The 26,727-nt window shown below is 45.2% G+C and overlaps 1 protein-coding gene across 2 annotated transcripts in view; it reads right to left on the bottom strand.

Moving 5' to 3' along the window:
- The window catches only part of galnt18b (UDP-N-acetyl-alpha-D-galactosamine:polypeptide N-acetylgalactosaminyltransferase 18b), a 321,574-nt gene that overhangs the window by 117,517 nt on the left and 177,330 nt on the right, over positions 1-26,727 (bottom strand). For both annotated transcript variants that reach the window (XM_041197647.1, XM_041197648.1), the window contains one exon: positions 12,664-12,847. In XM_041197647.1, coding sequence (XP_041053581.1) covers positions 12,664-12,847 — 184 coding nt within the window. The remainder of the gene's footprint in view (positions 1-12,663; positions 12,848-26,727) is intronic.

Below are 26,727 nucleotides of genomic sequence, written 5' to 3'. Positions count from 1 at the left end.
AACCCTGAATTGTCTGCTACCACGCTCAGCTAAAGTTCCAGGTTTGGAATTACCAGCGGGATACAATCAGCAAGTTAGCCCAAATTTACGCTCACTGTTATGCTCATGATATGGTAATTTATGCTGAAAGAAATCTAGGAATATGTGGACGCGCATCAGACGAAATGACTCTGAAAGCTGTCGGATATTGTTGTAAAAGCCAAATTGGTTCACTAACAGCCTTCAGAGGAAGGAACCGATCACCATTCCTGCTCTGGGCCTCCATGTGATTCCAGTCCTACATCCACATGGATGTCTCTTAATGCCCCTCAAAGCAACTAGCGATGGGCATTAAACTGCAGCCTAGCCAAAATCACCAAAATCCCAAGAATAAATATGCATAAAACAAAAAAAAATCTCATTCTGGGATGACAAACACATCCTGGCTGTACACAAATTGGGAAGCCTGTTAACTAAATGACTACACTTCAAAGGTCTCTAGAAACTTGAGCACGTAATCAAGGCTGACACTCCCAATACTGTACAGTACTGAGGAAGGACAGTTCTCTCAGGGGGTTAGTACTGATGGAATGCTGCACTATGGAGGGGCAATACTGAGGGAGTGCTGCACTGTCAGAGGGGCAGTACTGAGGGAATGCTGCACTATGGAGGGGCAATACTGAGGGAGTGCTGCTCTGTCAGAGGGGCAGTACTGAGGGACCGCTGCACAGTCAGTGGGGCAGTACTGAGGGAGCGCTGCACTGTCAGAGTGGCAGTGCTACACTATCAGAGGGGCAGTACTGAGGGAGCGCTGCTCTGTTACAGGGACAGTACTACACTGTCAGAGGGATTCGAAAGCCATATGAGGAGCGCAAAATGGCACCGTCCTCCACTTTGGGCAGGGAGCCTCAGCCAATAAGTGTGCAAAATTACAAGGCTTTACTCAAAAGTGGGAAGCAGCCACCATTAGCAGACAAATTAAGAGATAACTTAGCAGCAAAAACATGACATAATGGTAACAGAGGGAAGCAGAAAACCTTGTAATGAATAATAGTTTAAAAAGATCGAATGTTCTTTCTGTCATCAAAATCGACACCTCATGAGACATTGTAAAGATAGAATCAGACAGACTGTCAGACAAAAGCAAAAATCCAATAAGATCAACAGCGTTGAAAAGCCTTAAGAAATAGATTCAGATATTTATTCACTATATAATTTAAAGGTAGGAAGAACAGAACCTATCTATGTAACCATCAGAGTGAATGAGAGGTCTATCAAAAGGGAGGTGGATACTGAAGCAGTCACTATGGTGATACTTTTAAATACCTGAATCATGGAGAATATAAACTAAATTTGGAAGAAACTGATGCCAAATTGTAAACTTACACTGGAGAAGACATATAAGTTAGGGGCATATGTAAAGTCACAGTGCACTACAGAGGTCAAACAGTGAAATTACCCTTGATGATGGTTGCAGGCAAGGGACCTAGTCTCCTCAGACGAAAATGGCTGAAAGAAATTAAATTGGAATGGACTGAAATCTTCCAACTGAGAGCTAATGGGCTATCACAGCAACTACAAAAATATGCCTCAGTTTTCAAGTACCTTATTCAATGCAGGAAAAGGTAGATGCTGAACTGGACAGATTAGAAAAACTGGAAAAACTTTCAGAGTGGGCAGTGCCAATTGCACCTATTCTCAAACCTGACCAAAGCATTTGAATTTGTGGGGACTACTAATTAACAATCAATAAAGTGGCTAAGTTGGACAGACACCCCATGCCAAAAATTGAAGACTTGTACACTAAACTGGCAGGTGGAAATGCTTACACAAAGCTTGATATGAGTCAGGCTTATCAACAATTGGAACTTTGAAGGCCTCCCAGAAGTTTGTCACCATTAATACACACAAAGGGTTGGACCAATACACCCGTTCACCTTTTGGTGTACCTTCAGCTTGTGCCATATTCCAAAGAACTATGGAAAGTTTACTGCAGGGACTGCCCCACATTGTCAACTATTTGGATGATGTTCTCATGATTGGACTCACTGAAAAAGAACATTTGATGAACTTGGAAGACATGTTGAAACACTTTTCGCAGGTTGGAGTGAGGTTGAAAAAGGCAAAGTGCACATTTCAAGTGAAAGAGGTAACTTACCTAGGTTACAAGATAGATTCACAAGGCCTACATCCAGTTGAAGAAAAAGTGAAAGCCATTAAGAAGCTCCAGAGACAAAGAATACATCCGAACTGAAATCATTCTTGGGGATGATCAATTACTATGGACGCTTCTTGCCTAATTTGTCAACAGAACTGGCACCACTGTATTGCGTGTTCAAGAAAAACCAGCAATAGTCTTGGCGAACACCACAGGAAGAAGCTTTCATAAAAGTGAAACAGTTGTTACAATCATCTACACTTCTAGGATATTTTGACTCAAAAAAAGAGTTGGTATTAAAGAGTGACGCATCAACCTATGAAGTGGAAGCAGTGCTTTCTTTCCCATCGAATGGATGATGGATCAGAACAACATATAGGACATGTATCGAGAACACTCAGTACTACAGAAAGAGCATACTCTGAAATAGAAAAAGATGGCCTGTCAATTATTTTCGGTATTAAGAAGTTTCACCGATATGTACACAGTCGTTATTTTACCATCATATTGAAGCAAAAGCCATTATTGGGATTATTCAGCGAAGACAAGGCTATACCACCTATAGCCTCAGAAAGAATACAAAGATAGGCCCTGATCTTGGCAGCATATGCGTATACTTTTATTCATAGACCCGGAAGTCAAATTGCAAACGCAGATGAGCTCAGTCATTTGCCCTTGCGAGTAAAAGGTGAGGATGTTCCAATTCCTCAAGAATTCATTTTATTATTGAACTTCCTGGACTCATCACCGACGTGTACTAGACAGATTCAAGACTGGGCAAATCGAGATCCAGTCTTATCCAAAGTGCGAGATCAAGTTCTTCATTGTTGGTCACAAAGACAAGAATCTGATAAAATGAAACTGTTTTTCCAGAGAAGATATGAAATAACCAGCCAGGAAGGCATCTTATTGTGGGGAGCACGAGTGGCTGTTCCTCCAAAAGGACGAAACCCATTGTTATTTGAACCTCACAGTGCACATCCTGGAATTTCCAAAATGAAGGCAAGAGCTCGCAGCTATATGTGGTGGCCGGGAATGGATGGAGAAAGAGGAAACTTAGTGAGAAGTTGTATGCAGTGTCAACAAGTACAAAAATTACCTGCGACAGCTCCATTACACCCTGGGAGTGCCAAGGAATACACATCAACTATGGGGGACCCTTTTATGGCAACAATGTTTCTACTTGTCATCAATGCACATTCAACATGGATGGACATATATGAAATGAAGTTGCTGACATTTTCTGCTACAATTGACAAGCTATGGCAAAGTTTCACAATCAACGGACTACCTGAAGTGCTCGTATCAGACAATGGGACAGTATTCACGAGTGCTGAATTTCACCAATTTATAAGCCTCAATGGTATTCATGTGAGAACTTCACCGTACCACCCTTCTTTAAATGGACTGGCCAAGAAAGCAGTTCAGACATTCAAATCTGGTAAGAAGAAATTGTCTCGAGATTCTATAGCATCCTAAGTCAGGGAAGTCAGAAAATTGGACATGGCATGGTGACAGGTCATTTAATGTAGGAGAGAAAGTATTTGTGAAGAATTTTAGAGAAGGACCAACATGGTTGTTCAGTGAAATAAGTGCAGTAACTGAACCTCTTTCCTTTAGCCCCAACAAACCAGGGCACTGAATCCAACAGAGTGCTACACTGTCAGAGGGTTAATACTGCACTGTTAGAGGGAAAGTGCTCAGGGAGTGGTGCACTCAGAGGTGTTGGCCTTTGGATAAGAAGTTAAACCAGGGCCCCTCTGCCCTCTCAAGTTGACATGAAGGATCCCAAAACACTATTTTGAAGTAAAGTAGGGTGCTCTTCCAGTGCCCTTGTCAATATTTACACTTCAGTCAATCAACATCAATTATATCGTTGATCTTGTTATTACCACATTGATGTTTTTGGGATCTTGCTGTGTGCAAATTGGCTGTTTCCTACATGTCAACAGTAACTACACTTCAAAACATAATTCAGTGGCTGTAAAATGCTTTAAGACATCCTGAGGTCATGAAAGGTGCTGTATGATGTAACTCTATCAGTCTTTGTAAATACGCCTCATGGTTAGGATCTTAAGCAGGGTTAGGGAGTGTAATGAAAATGGAACTGCTGATGAAAGGTCCTCAACCTGAAACATTAACTTTGTTCCTCTCTCCACAGATGCTGCCTGACCTGCTGAGTATTTTCAGCATTTCCTGTTTTCATTTCAGTTTTCCAACATCCGCAGCATTTGGAGGCTTTTTATTAGTTTGTTCCTGAGACTGGTTTCATTACACAATGCCATCACTCTGCCTGGGAAGAGGGTAAGTTGACCTTTGAATCTGACTGGAAAATATCCTAAAATCAAAGGAATTATGAAATGCTGAATAGAAAGCCCTGTCGACGTACAGTAATCGTGCAATAGTTTAACTGTTATGGGCAATCCTCTTCCATTTCCTCATCTCATGTTAATTCTGCAGGCTGCTTCTTGGCAGCAATAACTGTCAGCGCTCGTGGTCTGTTACTTTTTTGGGCATTCTGATGCCACGTCACTGATATCTGAACAATGTTTGTTTCCATCAGCAACAGACACAATGATTCTGAACTGATGCTATTTTAAGCTTCTATTTCACTTAAGAACACAAGAAAAAGGAATAGGATTTGAGAGCAGTTACTGAGGGTAGAATGTGGGACGCCAGCCAGCATGGCACTGGAGTAGTCCAGTCTGGTGGTAACAAAGGCATGACAGAGGCTTTCAGCAGCAGATGAGGCAGGTCTGTGTCTGCTTTTCGGTCCTGCTTTGCAAAAGGGTTTTAAAATAAAAGTAAAATTGTTGCTGAGAACTCCACCATCTTGAGCGTAAGGTAATGATATCAAGGGATATGGAGCCAAGGCAGGCAGTTGAGGCACATATCAGCCAAGAAATGTATAAAATCTGAGTGGGCATAGGGTAGACGCGGAGAGGATATCTGCACAATATCCAGGCTTAGGCTGATAAGTAGCAAGTAACATTCGTGCCGCACAAGTGCCAGGCAATGACCATGTCCAACAAGAGAGAATCTAACCATCTGCCCTTGTCATTCATTGACATTACCATCACTGAATCCCCCACTCCCATCAACAGCCTGGGGGTTACCATTGACCAGAAACAGAACTGGACTAACCATATAAATACTGTTGCTACAAGAGCAGTTCAGAGGCTGGAAATTCTGCAACAAAGCCTGTCCACCATATACAAGGCAAAATCAGGTGTTTGATGGAATACTCTCCACATTACTGGATGAGTGCAGCTCCAACAACACTAAAGAAGCTTGACACAATCCAGGCCAATCAATCCTCTTCGTCGGCACCCCATCCAGCACCTTCAACATTGACTCCCTCCCCCACTGGTGCACAGTGGCTGCAGTGTATACCATATATAGGATGTACTGCAGCAACTCACTAAGCCTCCTTCAACAGCACCTTGCAAACCTATGGCCTCTACCACCCTAGAAGGACAAGGGCAGCAGATCCATGGAATAAACATGACCTGCAAGTTCCCCTCCAAGTCACACACCATCCTGACTGGGAACTATATTGACTTTGCTTCATTGTCATAGGATTAAAATCCTAGGGGTATACCTTGTTTTTATCCATTCACGGGATGTGGGCTTCGCTGGCTTGGCCAGCATTTATTGTCCATCCCTAGTTGCCTTTGAGAAGGGGGTGGTGAGCTGCCTTCATGAACCGCTGAAGTCCACGTGGTGTTGGTACACCCACGGTGCTGTTAGGAAGGGAGTTCCAGGATTTTGACCCAGCAACAGTGAAGGAACGGCAATATATTTCCAAGCCAGGGTGGTGAGTGACTTGGAGCAGAACTTCCAGGTGGTGGTATTCCCATCTATCTGCTACCCTTGTCCTTCAAGATGGTAATGGTCGTGGGTTTGGAAGGTGCTGTCGAAGGACCCTTCATGAATTTCTGCAGTGCATCTTGTAGATGGTACACACTGCTGCTACTGTGCATTGGTGGTGGAGGGAGTGAATGTTTGTGAATGTGGTGCCAATCAAGTGGGCTGCTTTGTCCTGGATGGTGTCAAGCTTCTTGAGTGTTGTGGGAGCTGCATTCATACAGGCAAGTGGGGAGTATTCCATCACACTCCTGACTTGTGCCTTATAGATGGTGGACAGGCTTTGGGGAGTCAGGAGGTGAGTTACTTGTTGCACGATTCCTAGCCTCTGAACTGCTCGTATAGCTATAAAGTTTATATAGCTAGTCCAGTTCAGTTTCTGGTCAATGGTAACCCCCAGGATGTTGATAGTGGGGGATTCAGTGATGGTAATGATTATCTCTTGGTTGGAGATGATTATTGCTTGGTACTTGTGTGGTGCAAATGTTACTTGCCACTTGTCAGTCCAAGCCTGGATATTGTTCAGGTCTTGCTGCATTTGGACATAGACTGCTTCAGTATCTGAGGTGTCACGATTGGTGCTGAACATTGTGCAATCATCAGCAAACATCCTCACTTCTAATCTTATGATGGAAGGAAGGTCATTGATGAAGCAGCTGAAGATGGTTGGGCCCAGGACACTACCCTGAGGAACTCCTGCAGTGATGTCCTGGAGCTGAGATGACTGACCTCCAACACCACAACCATCTTCCTTTCTGCTAGGTATGACTCCAATCAGTGGAGAGTTTTCCCCCTGATTTCTATTGACTCAAGTTTTGCTAGGGCTCCTTGATGCCACAATCTTGTCATATGTGGCCTTAATGTCAAGGACAGTCACTCTCACCTCACCTTGGGAGTTCATATCTTTTTGTCCATGTTTGAACCAAGGCTGTAATGAAGTCAGGAGCTGAGTGACCCTGGTGGAACCCAAACTGGGTGTCAGTGAGCAGGTTATTGCAAAGCAAGTGTTACTTGATAGCACTGTTGATGACTTTTTCCATTACTTTATTGATGATCAGGAGTAGACTGATGGCTGGGTTGGATTGATCCTGCTTTTTGTGTACAGGACATACTAGAGCAATTTTCCATAGACGGGTAGATGCCAGTGTTGTAGCTGTACTGGAACAGCTTGGCTACGGGCGCGGCAAGTTCTAGAGCACAAGTCTTCAGTACTATTGCCGGAATATTGTCAGGGCCCATAGCCTTTGCATTATTCAGTGCGTTTCAGCTATTTCTTGATATCATGCAGAGTGAATCAAATTGGCTGAAGACTGGCATCTGTGATGCTGGGGACCTCCGGAGGAGGCCAAGATGGATCATCCATTCGTTACTTCTGACTGAAGATTGTAGCAAACGCATCAGTTTTATCTTTATCTTTTGCACTGATGTGCTGGGCTCCTCCATCATTGAGGATGGGGACATTTGTCCTCCAGTGAGTTGTTTAATTGTCCACCACCATTCACAACTGGATGTGACAGGACTGCGGAGCTTAGATCTGATCCTTTGCTTGTTGGATCACTTAGCTGTCTGTCTGTCACTTGCTGCTTATACTGTTTGGCACGCAAGTAGTCTTGTGTTGTAGCTTCACCAGGTTTTTTAGGTATGCCTGGTGCTGCTCCTGGCATGCCCTCCTGCATTCTTCATTGAACCAGGGTTGATCTCCTGGCTTGATGGTAATGGTAGAGTGGGGGATATGCTGGGCCATGAGGTTACAGATTGTGTTTGCGTACAATTCTGCAGCTGCTGATAGCCAATAGCGCCTCATGGATGCCCAGTCTTGAGTTACTAGATCTGTTCGAAATCTATCGCATTTAGCATGGTGGTAGTGCCACACAACACGATGGAGGGTATCCTCAATGTGAAGGCGGGACTTTGTCTCCACAAGGACTGTACAGTGGTCACTCCTACTGATACTGTTATGCACAGATGCGGCTGCAGCAAACAGGTTGGTGAGGATGAAATCAAGTATGTTTTTCCCTCTTGTTGGTTCCCTCACCACCTGCCGCAGCCCCAGTCTAGCAGCTATGTCCTTTAGGACTTGGCAAGTTTAGTCAGTAGCAGAGCTACCGAGCCACTCTTGGTGATGGACATTGAAGTCCCCCAACCAGAGTACATTCTGCAACCTCGCCACCTTCAGTTCTTCCTCCATGGAATGTTCAACATGGGGGAGCACTGATTCATCAGCTGAGGGAAGACGGTACGTGCTAATCTTCAGGAGGTTTCCTTGCCCATGTTTGACCTGATGCCATGAGACTTCATGGGGTCCAGAGTCAATGGTGAGGACTCCAGGAAACCACTGCACCGCCACCTCCGTTGGGTCTGTCCTGCCGGTGGGACAGGACATACCCAGGGATGGTGATGGTGGTGTCTGGGACTTTATCTGTAAGATATGATTCCGTGATGATGACTATGTCAGGCTGTTGCTTGACTAGTCTCTGAGACAGCTCTCCCAAATTCGGCACTAGCCTCCAGATGTTTGCAGGGTTGACAGGGCTGAGATTGCTGTTGTCGTTTCTCGTGCCTAGGTAGAAGGTGCAATGATGTTTACTGGCCTAATGACTCACAGTAACATAGGCCACACATTGCAAGTTCCTACAAGTGATTTTTACCTAAATAATGGTGAGTGCCCTGAGCCTCATTGTTATAGCAATACAAGAACAGGAGGAGGTCATTTAGCCCCTCAAGCCTTATGCATTCAATGAGATGATGGCTGATCTGCAACCCAACTCCATATCTTTGCTCCATATCAGTTAATACCTTTACCTACCAAAAATCTATCAAACTCATTTAAAATTAGCAATTGATCTATGATCAACTGCAGTTTATGCAAGAGAGTTCCAAACTTCTAACATCCCTTGCCTGTTGAAATGTCTCTTAACTTCATTACTGAAAGGTATGGCTCTAATTTTTAGACTATGCCCCTTAGTCCTTGACTCCCCAACCAGTGGGAATAGTTTCTCTTTAACTACCCTAACAGCTATTTGTTTTCTACCAGTAATTTCTATGCTATTGCATATTTTGTAGCATTTCAGAGACCTGCAATGAGGCACAACTCTTGCAACTGATAATCATTGAGTAATCTTTTAATTGACTCCACTAAATTACTTGTCAATTTCACTATATTTATCATGACTTGTCTCTTAGCAGAGAAAAATCCGGAAATTAAAATTAAGGCCCTCTCAAGAGCAGCTTTTGAAACCCGCTGACAGTATTCTTTGCATCAGGCACTGTGGCATTAACAGAATGAACTTCCAGACAGCTGATAGGCCCCAGAGATTTATTTAATTTTTACGGCTTTCCTCAGATAGTATTTCAATTGAAAAGAAGTCAACTTCCAACAACTTTTTAAAACCGTGTGGACTCTGGGGTTATTAAAAGGACATTGCCATTGTTCAGAAGAGAATTCAAGCAGGCGTAATTCCTGCTCCTGGGGTCAAATAACCGGCTTCAAAACCGCCGTGTGAATCCCAGGGAAAAAGCCAACCATTCAAGCTTCTTTCATCAAGGGCAGGAGTTTTTGGGTGGTGGGGGTATTGATGGAGAGTCCACAGGGAAAGAGAGAGCACTCACAGGTGGCAGGTTTTGTGGGGGAGGCACCCAATGTGGACATGAAGCTGTTGATGGAGGCTCCCTTCCCCCAACCCGAGGCCTGAGCAGGGTAACTTTCCAGACTTCTGCTCTGCTCCCCAACTTCTCCCACCCACCCGCCTCGAGATTGAGACAGGGTGGGAAACGACCCTTAAGTGGTCACTCTATTGGGGCAAGGGCAGATGGGCCACGCACATCCCACAATAAAATTGTGGACAGGGCAGAGTTGGCAGGAGGGTGATCTGTTTGGAAGGCCATCCGGGGATTTTTATGAGCCCCCCACCCTGCATAACTGCCAGCAGGGGAGCGTAAAATTCGGTCCCTGCAGTTTTGTTGTAAAACAAAGATAAATAAAAAACAAGGTTAAGTTATCAATAATATCTACTGTGCATTTAGAAAGCAAATAAATGAATCACCTTACCAGAATAACAAAGCAACAGAAAGAATTTGCATTTACACAGTACCTTCAACATAGGGAAACATCCCAAGGTGTTTCATAGGAGCAATTACCAGACAAAGGCCTAGATTTTCACCATGATGGAGAGCCTCTCTGTCATGTGAAAATTGTGTAAGCGGCCTGAATCCAGGAATCCAACCCCCAAACACAGCACCTACCATTTTTGTGGAGCTGGGAATTGATCTGGGTCGGGAATTATGTATGTGCGTTTTGCTGAGGCAGCTACCCATAGGAATGAGCAGCTGCCTCCACTCATTTGATTCTGGTGTAAGAAGTGTCTGAAACTTGATGTGTGCCGATTACCTTTTTGAAAAGGTAAGGTAGCCCTTTGGATCTGGTCCCGGGAAGCCTTTGGGAGAGGTCAAGTGCCCTTTGGGAATTCTAAAAGTGGGCTTGAATATGCATAAAAAGTGTATAAATTCTTTGGAACTGTGAAGCTCATTGGAACTGTCAGAAACAACTGTCAAAATTGTCAAGGAACTGTCTGAGGGAGCTGTCAAGTTGTCTAGGCATTTAAAAATCCTGCCCTTTAAGTCTTTGAAAAAATTGCCTACAGTGTTAAAAAAATATTGCTTACTATTTCACTCCATCTGTTGACATAAGCCTTAGGGCTACCATTGTGGGATTAGTGCTGCATGACTGATTTCACAACTGTCACAGTAGGGTGTCTGTTCAGTTTGATTGACAGTTCCAAATGGTTATGGATTCTTTGAAGTGGTAGTATAAATTCTAATGCTTGTTGCCAAAAGGGATCATGAAATTGAATGAAATGTTTGTTGTTATAAAGAATAATGCAGTCTAGGCAATGTATATGTAGTAAATAGGTTTTTATGAATGAACATGCTTTTTAAAAATATGAAGCCTGCAATAGGCATTTTGAAACTTAATTGTAACTTCAGTATGGGTTCCACAGTCTGCACATGGTGGATAATGGGTGAGTTGGCATGATAGGTGTAAGGGCAAAGGGTGGTGGGTAGGGGGCACGGGTTGGCATGAGTTGGCATAGAAGCTATAAAGGGCCATGGGGGAGGGTCATATGTTGGCATGGAGACAATGGAGGGCCATGGGAGTGGACAGATGGTCATAGGTTGACATGGAGGATATGAGAGGCCATGGGGTGGGTGCGGTCAATGCAGTGGCATAGGTGGGGCATGGGGAGTGCATGGGAGCATGAGGGGATGTGAGGGCTGAAGTGCTGGTTTATGTCTTTTTTGTTTTTTTAATAAATTTCGATATAGTGCCTGTGCACTGAGGCAGGCCTTCCACCAGCATCTTCTGCACTCATTCCAGGGTCGCCTGGCCTGACTCGCAGGAAACCCCACCATCCCCAAAACAAAAATCTGTCGTTCGGTCAGGCATTTTTAGAAGTTGGGTTCACGGAGGCGGGAATTCTCCGCACCTGATGCACGGATGAAAAGGTAAGCCAAAGTTTTTCAGTATAAGGAGGTCACCAAAAGCTTGGTGTAACAGGGAGGTTTTAAGCCACAATTTAGAGGGGATAGAGAGAGAGAGAGGTGGAGAATTGCAGCAGTTCAAGAAATAAACCTGCCCAGCAACTCCCACTTTCTGAGAATGCACACATTAAAAACAGCTTATACAAAGCCTTTGCTTGGCTGCAGTTGGAAAATGGTGGACAGCACATAATTGGAAAGATGTGAAACTGGGAAGCTGCACTGCAGATTCACTGGGCTAACACCATCAATGACAGTGTTAATGTTATGAAGAGAAGAAGCTTTATACATGAGAACTGAACAGGGTCATGAATTCAAAAGGGTTCCATTGGCAATGAGAGGCCACACATTTAAGGTCATCATAAAAAAATTAAAACAGGTTATAGAAAACTTTTACAGAGAGGGTTTTTGGAATGTGGTATCGTTCATTTTGAAATGCTGTTGAAGTTGAGCCTATAAATCTTCTCAAGGGCAATAAATTGCATGAAAATGAATAATAAGAAAGGATATGGGGAGTGAACAGTGTGGGATTAGACTCGGTATGAGAAGAAAGGGTGTGGGGAGCAGGAAAGTGGAATTAAACTGGGTGGGATATTAATAGGTTCAGGGAATGAGGAGCAGAGTGTAATTAGACCTCGTGGACTATTAAAGGGTACAGGGTGAGGAAGAGAGTGGAATTTGGCTGGGTAGAATATTAAAGGGTCTGAGGAATGAGGGGAGAGTGGGATTAGGCTGGGTGAATATTAAAGGGTATGAGGAATGAGGGGAGAGTGGGATTAATTTGGGTGAATATTAAAAAGTATGAGGAATGAGGGGAGAGTGGGGTTAGGTTGGGTGAATATTAAAGGGTATGAGGAATAAGGGGAGAGCGGGAACAGACTCTGATCCACATCAGGACAGACTCGATGGTCTGGATTGACTGTGTCCTAGAATATTCTCTCATTGTATAACTTTATGATAACAGGAAGCAGTTTTGTTGAATGAGAGTTTTCACTGCCTGGATTATTTACTCTTTAGATGTTATATCCTCATTGCTCAGTTAGAAATGGAAATGTGGCCAACCTTAGGCTGGACGGAGTCGGTCTCTGAGAATTCCATAGATTAACAGCATAAATTATAGTTACCATTGAACACTAAACTCCACATGTGCATCAAAGAGGGCAACAACAGGAGCTGTCGCTGCTCTCCAGCCACTGACTCGCGATCGGATCAGGCCTTCTTGCTTCTGGTGTCTGATCACCTTTACAAAGCCTGGCTGACGTGCGTTCACTTCATCAACATAAGCTCGTAACTTCTCTTTGAGTTCGTCTGCAATTTGAAGAAATATCAATCATTAGCAACATCACATTGGAGCCTTCCAGACCAAATTGGAACCACAAGTTGCATTTATATAGCGCCTTGAGCATAGCAAAACATACAAAGGGCTTCTCAGAAGTTGGATCAGGGAAAAATTGCCACTGAGCCACATTGGATTACACATCAGCTAAAGAAAGGAAAATATTGTGGGTGCTGGAAATCTGAAATAAAAACAGAAATTATTGGCAGGGTTGGCAGGTAAAACCTGTTGATTCTATAATATTTTTCAGTTCTGATGAAGCTCATCGACCTGTGAAATGTTAGCTCTGTTTCCCTCTCCACAGATTCTGCCTGACCTGCTGAGTATTTGCAGCATTTTCTGTTTTTATTTAAGAAGATATTAAGACAGGTGACCAAAAACTTGACCAAAGAGGTAGTTTTTAAAGAGTATAATAAACTGGAAGGAAGAGAGGGAGAGGTAGAGAGGTTGAGGGAAGGAAATGCCAGAGCTTAGGACCCAGGCAGCTGAAGGCATGGCTGTCGATGGTGAAACAATTAAAATCGGGAATCCTTAAGAGGTCAGAATTGAGGGAGCGCCGAGATTCAGAGAGTGGTAGGGCTGGAGTAAGTTACAGAGATAGGGAGTGGTTGAGGTCATGGAAGGATTTGAAAACAAGGATGAAGTCTTTATTCTATAACAGGCCTCCATTGCTTTGTTCTGCAATGCAACGACTGTCTGGGGGTGTAGTTGATTTTGAGCGTGATAGTGGAGACCAGGGCCAGAATTTTCCACCCCTGCTGGCATCAGGAGTCACGATGGGCATGAGCAGACAACATGGCAAGAAGGCAAAAAATCGGATTTACACGGTCGTGAAACCAGTTTGCAATCGTCCGCTCCCTCCGTCAATGGCAGTCCGCCTTTCCCACCGTCCAACGTCTGGAACTTAATTTCAATGTATTTGCATCTCATCATCTTGCCTGCCCGCCGGAATCATCCCCCCATGTCAAATTTACTGCCCTATCAGTGGGAAAACACACTGGCTCAGAACACATCTAGACAAGTGTGACGTGCAGAAATTGGGACTTACCATTGGGGCCTTCCTCAGATCGCGGACATCCAAGGAGCAGGAGTTGCCCTACAACTACCGGACCTTGGAGGAACACGTGCATCGCATGCTGGATGGATTTTCATGGACATGGTTCTGCCACAAAGCAGCTCATGGAAGGTGGAAAGTCTCCATTGATGTCTGGGCTCTGCTTCGGGGCATCAGAGTCTTGGCCATGGGCTGCCACAGGTGATCATTAGCGGGGGGTGGGAGGGGAGGAAGGTCCAGCTGTGAGTGGGAGAGGAAGGTGTACCAGGGCGTGGGGGTGGGGGGGCTGTAGTGGTGGGTTTTGGGAAAGGAAGGTCTAGGTTTGACTGGTAGAGGAAGGTGTACCGGGGAGGGGGGAATTTGGGAGGTTGGGAGGTGGTGGAGGGACTACAGGGGTAGGAGGGTGTCAGGGGAGAGAAATGCAGTAACTGGGGAGGTAGGTGTAAGCGTGAAAGAAGGTGTAAGGGAAGGATATCAAGGGAAAAGGAGTTCAGAGGGGAGAAGAACTTCGGAGAGGGGGAAGGAATTTAGAGGGGGGAAGGAGTTTGGAGGGGGGAAGGAGTCCTTGAGGAGGAGGGAGTAAGGGTGAAGAAGGGAGTAAGGGTGGAGGAGGGAGTAGGTTGGGGGGGATGCCCAGGTGAATGTGCAAGGGAGGGGTCTGTGCCTCCCTGGGGAGTGAACTGAGGGTGTGTGTGGTAAAAGGGAATGGTGAGTCTGAGAGAGGGCAGGGTGAGCTGGAAAGGCGGGAGGGTGAAAGTGCAATGGTAGTGGTGGAAGAGACAGCGAGGATGGTTGGTGGGGACTTGGAGGCAGACATGGACTCTGAGGTTGGGAAGGGGGAGGTTAGGAGGTCAATGTGGATGGGGGTGGGATTCTCAGGAAGGTAGGGAATGTGCACGTTCACCTGGGCATCCTGGAAAGACAAGGGTTCAGATTGGTAGGCGACAGTGGGGAGTTGGAAAGTGATGCCAGAGGGGTTGACGGTGATGGGGGAAAGATCATGGGTGACTGGGAGAGGGGAGAGGATGGGGAACCTGAGCAGAAACATGACGATTGTCATTTTTCTCAAATCGAGTTAGAGGAGCCTTGTGTTGGGCGGGCACGGGTGCTGCTTGGGAGTGTGATCAGTGGGTGGGCGGAGATGCAGGTCAGCTCAGATGGACAAATGGAAGCGAATCCCAGCAGACAGCACTGAAAATACTCGGACATTGAGAATGAGTTTGAAAGAGGAAGGCTCCGCATGTGTGGGAGAATGCTAGTGAGAGGCTCCAAAAGGCTCTGTCACATACACACTTCTCCCTTCAGAATCACTCATGGTCCAGCTGCATGCAGCTGAACTGTTAGTGGTGGGGGGGGCAGCTGCATGGGGAGTGCTTGCCTGTCAATGAAGCTGAAAGACAACATTACACATTATTCAGTGAAAGTGAATATATTTTTGGATTATAAAGTGACAAAATGTGCTCACCCATGCAACCGCTTGTGATCAGAAATTCTTAACCTTTCTAGGCCTATCACTTCTAAGCTCTACCCTGACATCCACAGCAGGGGTGGAGTCAGTCTGTGTGATGGTTGGCCCTGTTGCCTTTGATGACTTTGATGTGGGTCCTCTGGAGAGCCGAGGTCTTGAGGGCTCCAGCTTGCTTTGGCTGTTCTACTGTGGGCCAGCTGCTCCCTCTGCAGTGACAGAGGGTGAGGTTGAGGAGGTCACAGGAAAAATGGGACTCGGGGGAGAGGACAACCTCTGAGATTCCTGAGTGGATGACCCAGGGATGTCCAGCTGCCCCTCCACCTCCCTGCGTGTGCCCGAGGCCCCAGTCTGATTCCTTGAGGGAAGGAGCACCTGGAGGGATGTCAAGATGCCCTGTTTCCTCCTTGCGTTGCCACTGCAGGAACTCACCCATGGCTACTGCAATGGAGTGCAGGTCTGCACATATCTCCACGTTCTGCTGGTCCAGGGTCTCCATGGTGTCCGCCATCTTCCCCATAGAGACCTCCATGTGCACACATGTGGGCACCACTTCATCAGAGAGCAGGCGGACGCACTCCTCCGACTCGCGTGCCACTCTGTTGAGGGCTTCCAACAGCTCTGTGTGATGTTGCCCTGCCTTCAGCTGACTCTCCAGGATGATTTGGAAGGTCAAATCCAGAGGCTGGCTCATTATCTGACTCGGACCTCACAGATGCCTCTTTCCCAGCAGTCCCCTGAGTGCCAGGGAGCTCACCTGAAACTGCCTCCTTCCCTTGCGGACAGGTATCCAGCGATGACCACCAGATTGTGAACCTGAACCTGTTCTAGATCTAGGTCCCACCGAGGTGTGTGTCTCTGCGTTGGTGGAGGGTGTGGGTAAGCCCTGTAATGGGTCTTCCAGGCTGCTTATTTCCAGCTCTTCAATGGAGAAGGTGTCCTCTTGGCTGGAGGTGAGGACATGGATGGAGCTGAGGGACTGGCTGGCAGAGGGTGTCGGTTGCTTGGCAGAGCTCCCTGTGAACCAAAGTAGAGGTAAGTAGTGCATGGCAGCAGAGTCAAAAGCAGGAAAGAGAGCACTCACAGTTGCATTGAGAGGGGGCTGATGTGGTGCAGGATCCTCACATGGGTGGTCACCATCAACCCCACCATCACCACAGGCACGGTCCACATCCTCACCAGTCAGCATGATAGCATGCTCCTCATAGTGAGTGAGGGGTCGAATATGGGCCACTCCACCCCTGGTCTGGGACCTCTCCCTGCTGTTGTGAGCCAGCTTCTCCTCCATGAAAACAGATGGAGAGAGTGTGAGCGGGATGCATGGCACTGCGTGGAATGTTTGTGCGGTGAGTGGAGTTATGGACAGGATGAGGACACGACTTCCAGAAGATATGAGCCTGATGGAGATGCGAGGGTGTGTGTGAAAGTTCGTGGTGTTGTAACTTGGGGTGTGAGATTCCTGTGGATGTGTGATCAATTCGTGAGTGTGTGAGTTGAGAGTGATCAGAAGAGTGACTTACCCTGGTGGAATGGATGACAGCATTCATCCTCTTCCTGCACTGGGTGGCTGTCCTCTTTTCCAGGGTGTAGGCACTTACCAACGCTGTCACCGCCTCCCATGCTGGATTGGTAATCTTGCTTGATAGAGGACTTTGAGGCAGGCCTCCATTGTGTCCAGTAGGTGCTCGAAGATGGCATCACTAAATTTCAGAGCAGCATGTTTCATCCCTTTGGCAGCCATCAGTTCCCAGCAGCTTCCTATCCCTCGAAGAGTGCTAGCTCTGCGCAGAGACAGCCTTTAAATATGGCGCCTGGTTTACTGAAGGTCTGAAGTGACGGTGGGGTGGGCAAATCAGAAGCCGACCTGCCAGCGACCCGGTGTGTTTCCCGAGAATGCATTATTAATGAGGCAGGATGATACAGCAAAAGAAGCCGCCATTGCGGCTGGCGGGTAAAACATCCTTTCTCCTGCCCCCTACCACATTTAGTGCAAATCTGGGACGATTCAGCCCCAGGCATTAGTAAATCAGCAGTCTGCTTTATGCCTCGCCTAATTTCTAACTCCCAGGAGTGGTTTCAGCCCCTCTGTTTCTCACTTTTCCTGATTGTAGTCAACAAGCAAATCACAACACACGGTTGGTGCAGAAAAGCCTCGAAGTTTGCATAGGCCCCCATTTTATTTCTTCTTGTATCTCCCCCAAAAAAAGTGGTAAAACAATCTAATATTCAGAACCTTTCTCATCACGTTGTCCCTATATATAAGACCATAGACCTGTTTATTGCATGTGAGGGCAAGGATAGCGAGACAAGAGCTCAATACATCATTAGCCAACTCTTCTCACTGGCTTCAGTGAATGGTAACAACAAAACATTCTCCATGAAAGCAGCAGGGCTGCTTCAATTTTGTAACCTCATCAGGCACTTTCTTCCATCAGCACTGCCAGAGGCCTAGAGCCAGTACCCCTCATACAATTTCTATTGATCAGAATCCCCACAGGTAACAACTTGCATTTATATAGCACCTTTAACGTAAACTACTCCAAGGAGCAATTATCAAACCACACTTGACACCAAGAGGGAAGGTGACCAAAATCTTGGTCAAAGAGATAGGTTTGAAGGAGCATCTTAAAGACAAAGGGAGGTACAGAAGTTGAGAGATCTAGAGAGGGAATTCCAGACCTTAGGACCTGGATGGGCATGTCATAACCTGAATCCTTAAACTTCTAAATAATAACTACATTAGGTCTATATCTTGTAATCAGGATCATGCCTTGATGCAAAATGAAAAGAAAGGCTGTAAGCAGGAAGGGAAGGGAAAAAGCAAGGAAGGGGAGGAGAATAAATGGGAAAAGGGGATGAAAGTGCAAAATAAGATGAGCAATTCCGCACCACATTCTGATGAATCCTACTGTCAGTGGCTTCAATGGTGTAATGGGATGAAAGGAAGCAGAGTTAATCAGCAAGATAACTTTGTCCTGGCATACAGTGTGATCCACTAACCAACTATAAATAACACAAAATGAGTGCTCAAATTGATCAAGTTCAACTCGATGCTGTTCATCTCAGGAAAGCTCATTGATTATCCGGGAGACAAAGAGAGCTGATGGGCACCTGCCTAACACATCACTGAGAATGTTTCTGTGTATTGGAATGAAAGCAATGGACAAATCTCTTCCGTGAAAAGCAGTTTGCATTGATCCTGTGCCTCAGTTAACAACAGTTAACTGTTAAAGCATTGACAGTCAAACACGTCAAGGTACTAACATGTGGTGGCTTATAATCCTAGCCCCTTTTTGGGGCAATTCCACACGAGGAGTACCTCTCAGATGATTTCCCTCAACTTTAGGTTGAGGAAGATAGACCCTGAAGACACAAAATGGGTCTGTAGGGATGATTTATCTCTCCCAAAAGGAACAGAGCTGAGAGAATTGCCAACCTCTGTGGAGCCTTTTAAAGATGTTTCAGCCAGATTGTAATATCCCAGATATTATTAGAGTCTAAGTATAACTCCTCAGTAACATACTCTCCCACCAAAGAGGGTACAGAGTCGGGTTCACAAATTAGTGATACTGAAGATGATGCGAGACAATATAAATTCTAAAGCACCTAGATGTTTATTAAGGAACCAAACATACAATTCACAGTGTGGTGAAAACGATCAATTGCTACATTAAAAAGCTCTAGGAAAAGAAAGAAAATACAATTTTATTTTGAGTAGAGAATCCAGTTTTTAAATTCAATTATTGTTATAGTAAAATATTTTAAGCCCCTCAAAATCAGCTTTTCTCCAATCTATTAAACTGGTTTTCATCATACTTATGTCTTCTCTATCCATCATCTTAAAGCATAGTATATTATGATCACTGTTACTTGGATATTCCAGTGATCATTATTCCATGTTTTGCACTCAATTCCCTAATTTGTTTGCATATTTCTTCCACTATCTTCCATTCACTATTAGGTATTCTGTAGACTACACCTATTAATGTGATTTACCCTTTATTATATTTTATCTCTTTCCATATTCATTCTAATTTTGTCATGCTGATAGCTGCATCCCTTTTCTTTCCTGCTATTATGTTATCCTTAATAAATACTCCTTCTCCATTTCTCCTTTTTCCTTCTCTATCTTTTATAAACATGTTATACCCTGCAATGTTTAATGCCCAGGCCTGATTCTTCTGTAGTCGTGTCACAACTATGTCTTGTTCCACGCAATGCATTATTGTCTCCAGCTCCCTTGTTTCATTTTGGACACAGTACATTGCTGTACAGACTGTTTAATTCATTTTTAAAAGCAGTTCCTTGCACTTACTTTTTACACTCCTGTTCAATAACTTTTTATTCCCTTGTTGTTTATGTCCTCCACAGAGACAGAGGTAGAGAGAGAGAGTGGCAGAGAGAGAGAAACAGAGAAGGAGAGACAGATTGCAATAGAGAGATAGGGAGAGATGCAAAGAAAACAGAGTGATAGAGGGAGAACCCTGCACATGAAATGGGAAGAAACCACACAACCACAGAAATACTGCAGAATATACATGAGGCAGTGTCATTTCACAGTAGGATGTGAAACTGTCATTTCAATGTGCAAAACTAGTAAGTTGACAAATACAGAAATTTCAAAAGAGACCAGGGGTAAAATTTTGCACTCAGTGGGCGGGCAGGCACCCAACCCGACCGAGCATAAAATGACATGTGATGATGTCGGGTAAGTGATCCGACATCATCGCGCCCGCGCACAATATTCCTGTCGGCGGGCACGTGCTGGAGTTGGCACCGCGCCTGCCGATAATTAAAAGACCTATTAAGGCCATTAAAAAGTTAATTAAAATAAATTTTCTGCTGCCCGTCCAACCTTATGGTTGGTGGCCAGGCGAAAATGCCAAGAGGCCTCTGCAATTTTTTGGAAACCTCATCCATGGGCAGGATGAGGTTTCCAAACGCAAATAAAAATAAAATAAAAACTTTAATTTTTCATTAATAACATGTCCCTGCTCATGTGACAGAGTCTCATGAGAGGACATGTTTCCTTATTTTTTGATTCTTTTCATATACCTTCATCACCCTGAGGCAGCTCTCTGCCTCAGGGAGATTATGTAGCGCATACTCGCGTACATGCGCCAAGGTCGCACACACCCAGCTTGCGCTTCTCTGCCCGCCTGCACAGGCAGCGCTGAACGCTGCTGCTCATGTTTCACGCTGGGTGGATCTTAATTGGCCCGCCAGCATGAAATTGCTTTCTGGCCTCGATCGCGGGTGGCAGTCAGCTTACCGACTGCCCCCGCCCATCCTAGCCGAGCCCCTATGCCAAGGGCAAAATTCTGCCTCAGTAGAAATTTGATGACTTCGGGCAATGTTGAATGGGGCCAGGGACGTGGGGATGGGGGTTTTTTGGCAGCACTCTGAGTCCTCGGTCAAAACCTTTATTCTTCCATTCACAGGATGTGGGCTTCGCTGGCTGGACCAGCTTTTATTGCCCATTGCTAGTTGCCCTTGAGAAGGTGGTGGTGAGCTGCCTTCTTGAACTGCTGCAGTCCACGTGGTGTAGGTACACCCACAATGCTGTTAGGAAGGGAGTTCCAGGATATTGACCCAGCAACAGTGAAGGAATAGCGATATATTTCCAAGTCAAGATGGTGAGTGACTTGGAGGGGAACTTTCAGGTGGTAGTGTTCCCATCTATTGGCTGGCCTTGTCCTTAAGATGGTAGTGGTCATGGTTTTGGAAGGTGCTGTTGAAGGAGTCTTGCTGAATTCCTGCAGGGCTACTGTAGGTCAGTGATGAGGGAGTTAATGTTTGTGGATGTGCTACCAATCAAGTGGGCTGCGTTGTCCTGGATGGTGTCAGGCTTCTTGAGTGTTGTGGGGTGCTGCACTCATCCAGCCAAGTGGAGAGTATTCCACCACACTCCTGACTTGTGCCTTGTAGAGGGTCAACATGGGGAGTCAGGAGATGTGTTACTCATTGCAGGATTCCCAGTTTCTGACCTGCTCTTGTAGCCAACGTATTTATATGGCTTGTCCAGTTCAGTTTCTGGTCAATGATAACCCAGTAGGATGTTGATAGTAGGGAATTCAGTGACGGTAATGTCATTGAACATCAAGGGGCGATGGTTGGATTCTCTCTTGTTGGAGATGGTCATTGCCTGACACTTGTGTGACGTGAATGTTACTTGCCACTTGTCAGCCCAAGCCTGGGTATTGTCCAGGTCTTACTGCATTTGGACGTGCACTGCTTCAGTACCTGAGGTGTCGCAAATGGTGCTGAACATTGTGCAATCATCAGCAAACATCCCCACTTCTGACCTTATGATGGAAGGAAGGTCATTGATGAAGCAGCTGAAGGTGTTGGGCCAAGGAACTACCCTGAGGAACTCCTGCAGTGATGTCCTGGAGCTGAGTTGACTGACCTCCAACAACCACAACCATCTTCCTTTATGCTAGGTATGACTGCAGCCTGTGGAGAGTTTTCCCCGGATTCCCATTGACTCCAGTTTTACTAGGGCTCCTTGATGCCACACTTGGTCAAATGCGACCTTGATTTCAGGGGCAGTCACTCTCACCTCACCTCGGGTGTTCAGCTCTTTTGTCCATGTTTGAATCAAGGCTGTAATGAGGTCAGGAGCTGAATGGCTCTGGTGGAATGCAAACTGGGCGTTAGTGAGCAGGTTATTGCTAAGCAAGCGCTGCTTGGTAGCACTGTTGATGACCCTTTCCATTACTTTACTGATGTCACTTAAGCCATAGTCATTTATGATTTAAACAATTTTGGTGCAAGGACCTGTACTCTTGTGCCCCTTCCCTTTCTCAATTGTTTTAAACATTTCAAATGGGGGAGAAAAAAGAACATAATTCTTCTCTGACAAAGATTTTAGAAGCTTTATGAACCATTAAAAAGCCTCCCTATGGTTTCAAATCCAGTTCTACTTTTGGGGAGACTCATCTTGACTTTTCTGTGTGAGGTCTTGCACTGGTGAGATGCAGCTACCAGAGGACAGGAGAATACTTCTCCTATTGGGACTCAGTGTGGATATCGAGCTTTCTGAGACCTGGCGTGAAGTGAAACACCCTTTATTCTAAGTGAATTAGGGCCATCAACACTCCAAGAAACTGATGTGAGCAACCGGGGAAAAAAATAGGCATTAAAAAATGGTGCATTTTTTCCCACTTTCTAACAGCACTTTTATTTATCAGCTTTAGAAATATAGAAGTTGGCAAAGAAAACTGATTATTTATATATTCACTGTTGCCCCTTGGCTTAAAGTACTTAGCACCTCTTTACACTCTGCATCAAGTTCCCACTCTCATCAGACGCTGTTTAGGACTACATTTTGCAGACACTCCCAGTTCTGTGTGTGCAGCTCTGCGTCTATGTTAATAATCAGCTGACCTGTTTACAGTGGTGCCAAGAGGTTAATGTTGGTCAGCACATCGGAGATAACTCTCCTCTTCTTCCAGTAAGAGTTGGGATTATTTTACATCTACCTGAAAAAGTTATGGGGTCTTGGTTTAACATTGGAAAGGACTGGTGCTCCCTCAGTGTTGTCCCTTCGACTGTGTGGTGTTTTCTCAGTTCTGACCCTCTGACAGGACAGTGCTCCTTCTGTACTGATCCTCCAACTGTGTTATGCTCCCTCAGTATGCACCACTCCCAACAGTGCAGTGTTCCCTCAGTACTGACCCTCCGACAGTGCAGCACTCCCTCAGCATTGCCCCTCTGCTAGTGCAGCACTCTCTCATTACTCACCCTCCGACAGTGCAGCACTCCCTCAGTACTGACCCTCCGACAGTGCAGCACTCCTTCAGTACTGACCCTCCGACAGTGCAGCACTCCCTCAGTACTGACCCTCCGACAGTGCAGCACTCCCTCAGTACTGACCCTCTGACAGTGCAGCACTCCCTCAGTATTGAAATGAACAGCCTAGATTGCGTGCTCAAGTGTTTGAGTCGAATGTGAACCCGTGAGCTTCTGATCCAGAGGTGAGAGTACTAACCACTGAGCCACGGCTGACATACAAGGATGTGATAAGTGTTACATAAATGCAAATTATTTTTTCTTTAACAATTTAAGTTCCCATGTGCTAATTTTGCTGCCTATGATTATGTCTGGTGTTGCTGCTGCTCAGAAAGTAAACAAATAGTAAAGGTGAAGCTTGTAAACATTTGTTTTATTGCAATAATAATGTCTTCTGGGTTCTAGCAATCAACAATTTTGCTTGTTGTTCATGGTCCACCTAGCAAATAGGCAGAAATCGCTACAACAAATTCTATAACTATCACTGCAGTCATTGATATTCTAGACAAGCTGTTTACAGAATGGGATTTGTCAGGGACTATCGCTGCAGACAATGGAATGCAGTTTGTTTCCAGTGAGTTCACTGAGATCCTAGTAATCTAAGGAATTCACCTCCATCTGACATCAGGATATAGCCTGCAATCAAATTGTGGCGGCAACTGATACAACAGGGTGATCAAGGACAGTCTGAGAGCTAGTATGTTGGAGGACTAAACGTTTGAACAATCTATTCATATCCTACTTCACACACATTGATCCAGCCCACACTCTCTGAACAGAAAGACATCAACCAAACTTGTAACTTCAGCATGCCACTGACCATTCCTAAGCCATCACTGCCATTCAGTGAGAATGTCAGAGTGAAAGCAGAGGAAATTACAAAGTGACAAGTTAAAGCAAAAGCGTACTTCAAGGGCAGAATCTTCAGTTTGGCGTGCAGGAGCGTAGAATGACACGCAGTGTCGTTGGGTGTGCGTCCTGATGTCACTGAGTGTTATTCCAATCTTTTGTTCGGGGTGGGGGGGGGCCGCATCGGAGCCCACCGAACTGTCAAAGGCCTATTAAGGCCATTAATAAACTAATTAGCCGTAATGAGAAAGCTGCCCGTCTAACCTTAAGGTTGTGCGCGAAAGAGCACAGGCTCTGACTCTCCCTCCTCCCCCAGCCCGCACAGGTAGCGCTGAGCACTACCGGGAGTGCATCACGCTGGGCAGGCCTTCATTGGCCCACCCACGTAAAATGGCAGCGTGCAGCCAATCGCGGGCGGTGATCGGCTCCGCACCCACCCGCGCCCGCTCCCAACCAACCCGCCCAATGGGGAGAAAATTCTCCCCCAACAAGCAAACACGCACAAGGGAACCATGATTTGGAGATTGAGTTTGCATCAAAATGGCGACCACATCATCTCTATCAGGGCCAAAGCAGATCAAGCAGTTACTTGATAACAAAGCTTAGCTGTTAGATAACAACAAAATGCAACCCGAGATGCTTGACAACAAGCAGATTATGATAGTCCAAGGATAGTGATTATGAGGACATGTTTCTTTTTCCAATGAACGACAGCTATATTGCTCATCCACCTCAACGAGCTGATTAAGCGGAACCACTACCTCAAGTTCATAGATCTCAGCAACATCATCAGCGACTTTTATATCTCAAAGACTATTACCGTATTTAGAGAAAGCGGACACCTTGAACTGTAAGAAATGACTTTATATACATAGGTTTGTTGTTTAGGATGGTTTAATTTAAAAAAAGATATTTTAGTTTTACAAGAGGGAAAAGGTCATGCAATTGTTCAGTGTTTGATAACATGTGTGTGTTGACTCTTCTCTGTTATGTTGTGCTATTAGTTAAGCCTGGGTATTGTTACAGGGAACAGCAACGAAGCTGAAGCATGAAGCTGGAAGCTTGTGGTGCAGACATTTTAAAGCATTGACTTTAACTCCAGTTCGCACAGAGAAACTGGTGTCATCTCTGCATATCTCTGAGTCATAAAACACAACAAAGATCATGCATGATCTTATTGAATGGTAAAACAGGCTTGAGGGACCGAATGACCTTCTCTAGCTCCTATTACTTACCAACTTTTACTCTTTAAAAAGCTGTGGAGACTGGTGATCAATTGAAAATATCAAAAATTGAGGTTGATGGATTTTTGTTGAGTTAGGGCATCAAGGAATATGGAGCAAAGGCACGTAAATGGACTTAAGATGCAGAGCAGTCATGATCTAGTTGAATGGTGGTACAGGCTTGAGGGTCTGAATGGCCTCCTCCTGCTCCTACATTATAGGATCATAGAATCGTATTTCACAAAAGGAGGCTATTCAGTCCATCGAGTCTGCACTGGTTCTTTCCCCAAAGACCTACAATTTCTTTTCTCCTTCAACTATTTATCCAATTCCCTTTTCAAAAATTACTATTGAATCTGCATTCCAGATCATAACCACACTCATTTTGTATAAAAAAAGCTCATGTTGCCTCTGGTTCTTTTGCCAATCACCTTAAATCTGCATCCTCTGGTAATCAACCCTTCAGTCACTGAAAATAGTTTCTCTTTATTTACTCTAACAAAACCATTCATTATTTTAAACACCTCAATCAAATCTCCTCTTAACCTTCCCAGCTTATTATTTCATGGGATCTGAGTGTCAGCATGTGTTGCCATTCCCTTGAACTGAGTGGCTTGCTGGGCCATTTCAGAGGGCAGATAAGAGTCAACCAGTGGGTCTGGAGTCACAAGGAGGCCAGACCAGGAAAGGATGGCAAATTTCCTTCTCTAAAGGTCATTAGTGAACCAGATGGGTTTTTACAACAATCAATGATAGTTTCATATTTGCCATTACTGAGACAAGCTTTCAATTCCAGATTTCCAGCTGCCATGATGGGATTTGAACTCATGTCCCCAGAGCATTAGTCTGGGTCTCTGGTTTACTAGTCCAGTGATATTACCACTATGCCATCATCTCCCTCACGCTATTCATTCACCCTAGACTTGCCACCTGTTATCCTTGACCTGCCATCAGTCATCATTGAACCTCCCTCCATCACCTTTGATCTGTCCTCTGTTACCCACAAATCTGAAGATCTCACCATTGACCTTACCTGTATAACTCTGGACCTCCACAGCATCATGCTTACTCCACCGTCTGATAGATATTGACATTCCCTGTGAGGTTCAACATGCTTCCTCTGTCTCCCCCACGAGCCCTCGTAGGTCTGCCATGACACACCCTCCCTCCCTCCCTTAGTCACAATGTATCAATTCCTTCTCTCCCGTGGTCCAACAAAGCTCCCCATGAAAGAAAAGCAGCTCCTGCTCAGTCTAAATTCACCAGGAAGACTACCTCACCTGCTGCATGCCACCTTTAACCAGTCGTGCATCTGAAGGCACATGTTTCTCGTTTGCTGCAGAGTTAATTGCAAAGGTATCAGTTAATCTGGTGAAATAGTGTTTTAATAAGTATGCATGACATGCTAATCATTTAAAAATAGCCTTTCCCCACCACTTGCCATCAGGATGGTTAATCTGCCTTCAG

This window comes from Carcharodon carcharias, chromosome 10, assembly GCF_017639515.1.
Source record: "Carcharodon carcharias isolate sCarCar2 chromosome 10, sCarCar2.pri, whole genome shotgun sequence".
NCBI classification, from domain to species: domain Eukaryota; kingdom Metazoa; phylum Chordata; class Chondrichthyes; order Lamniformes; family Lamnidae; genus Carcharodon; species Carcharodon carcharias.
This window is presented reverse-complemented; position numbering and strand designations above follow the sequence as displayed.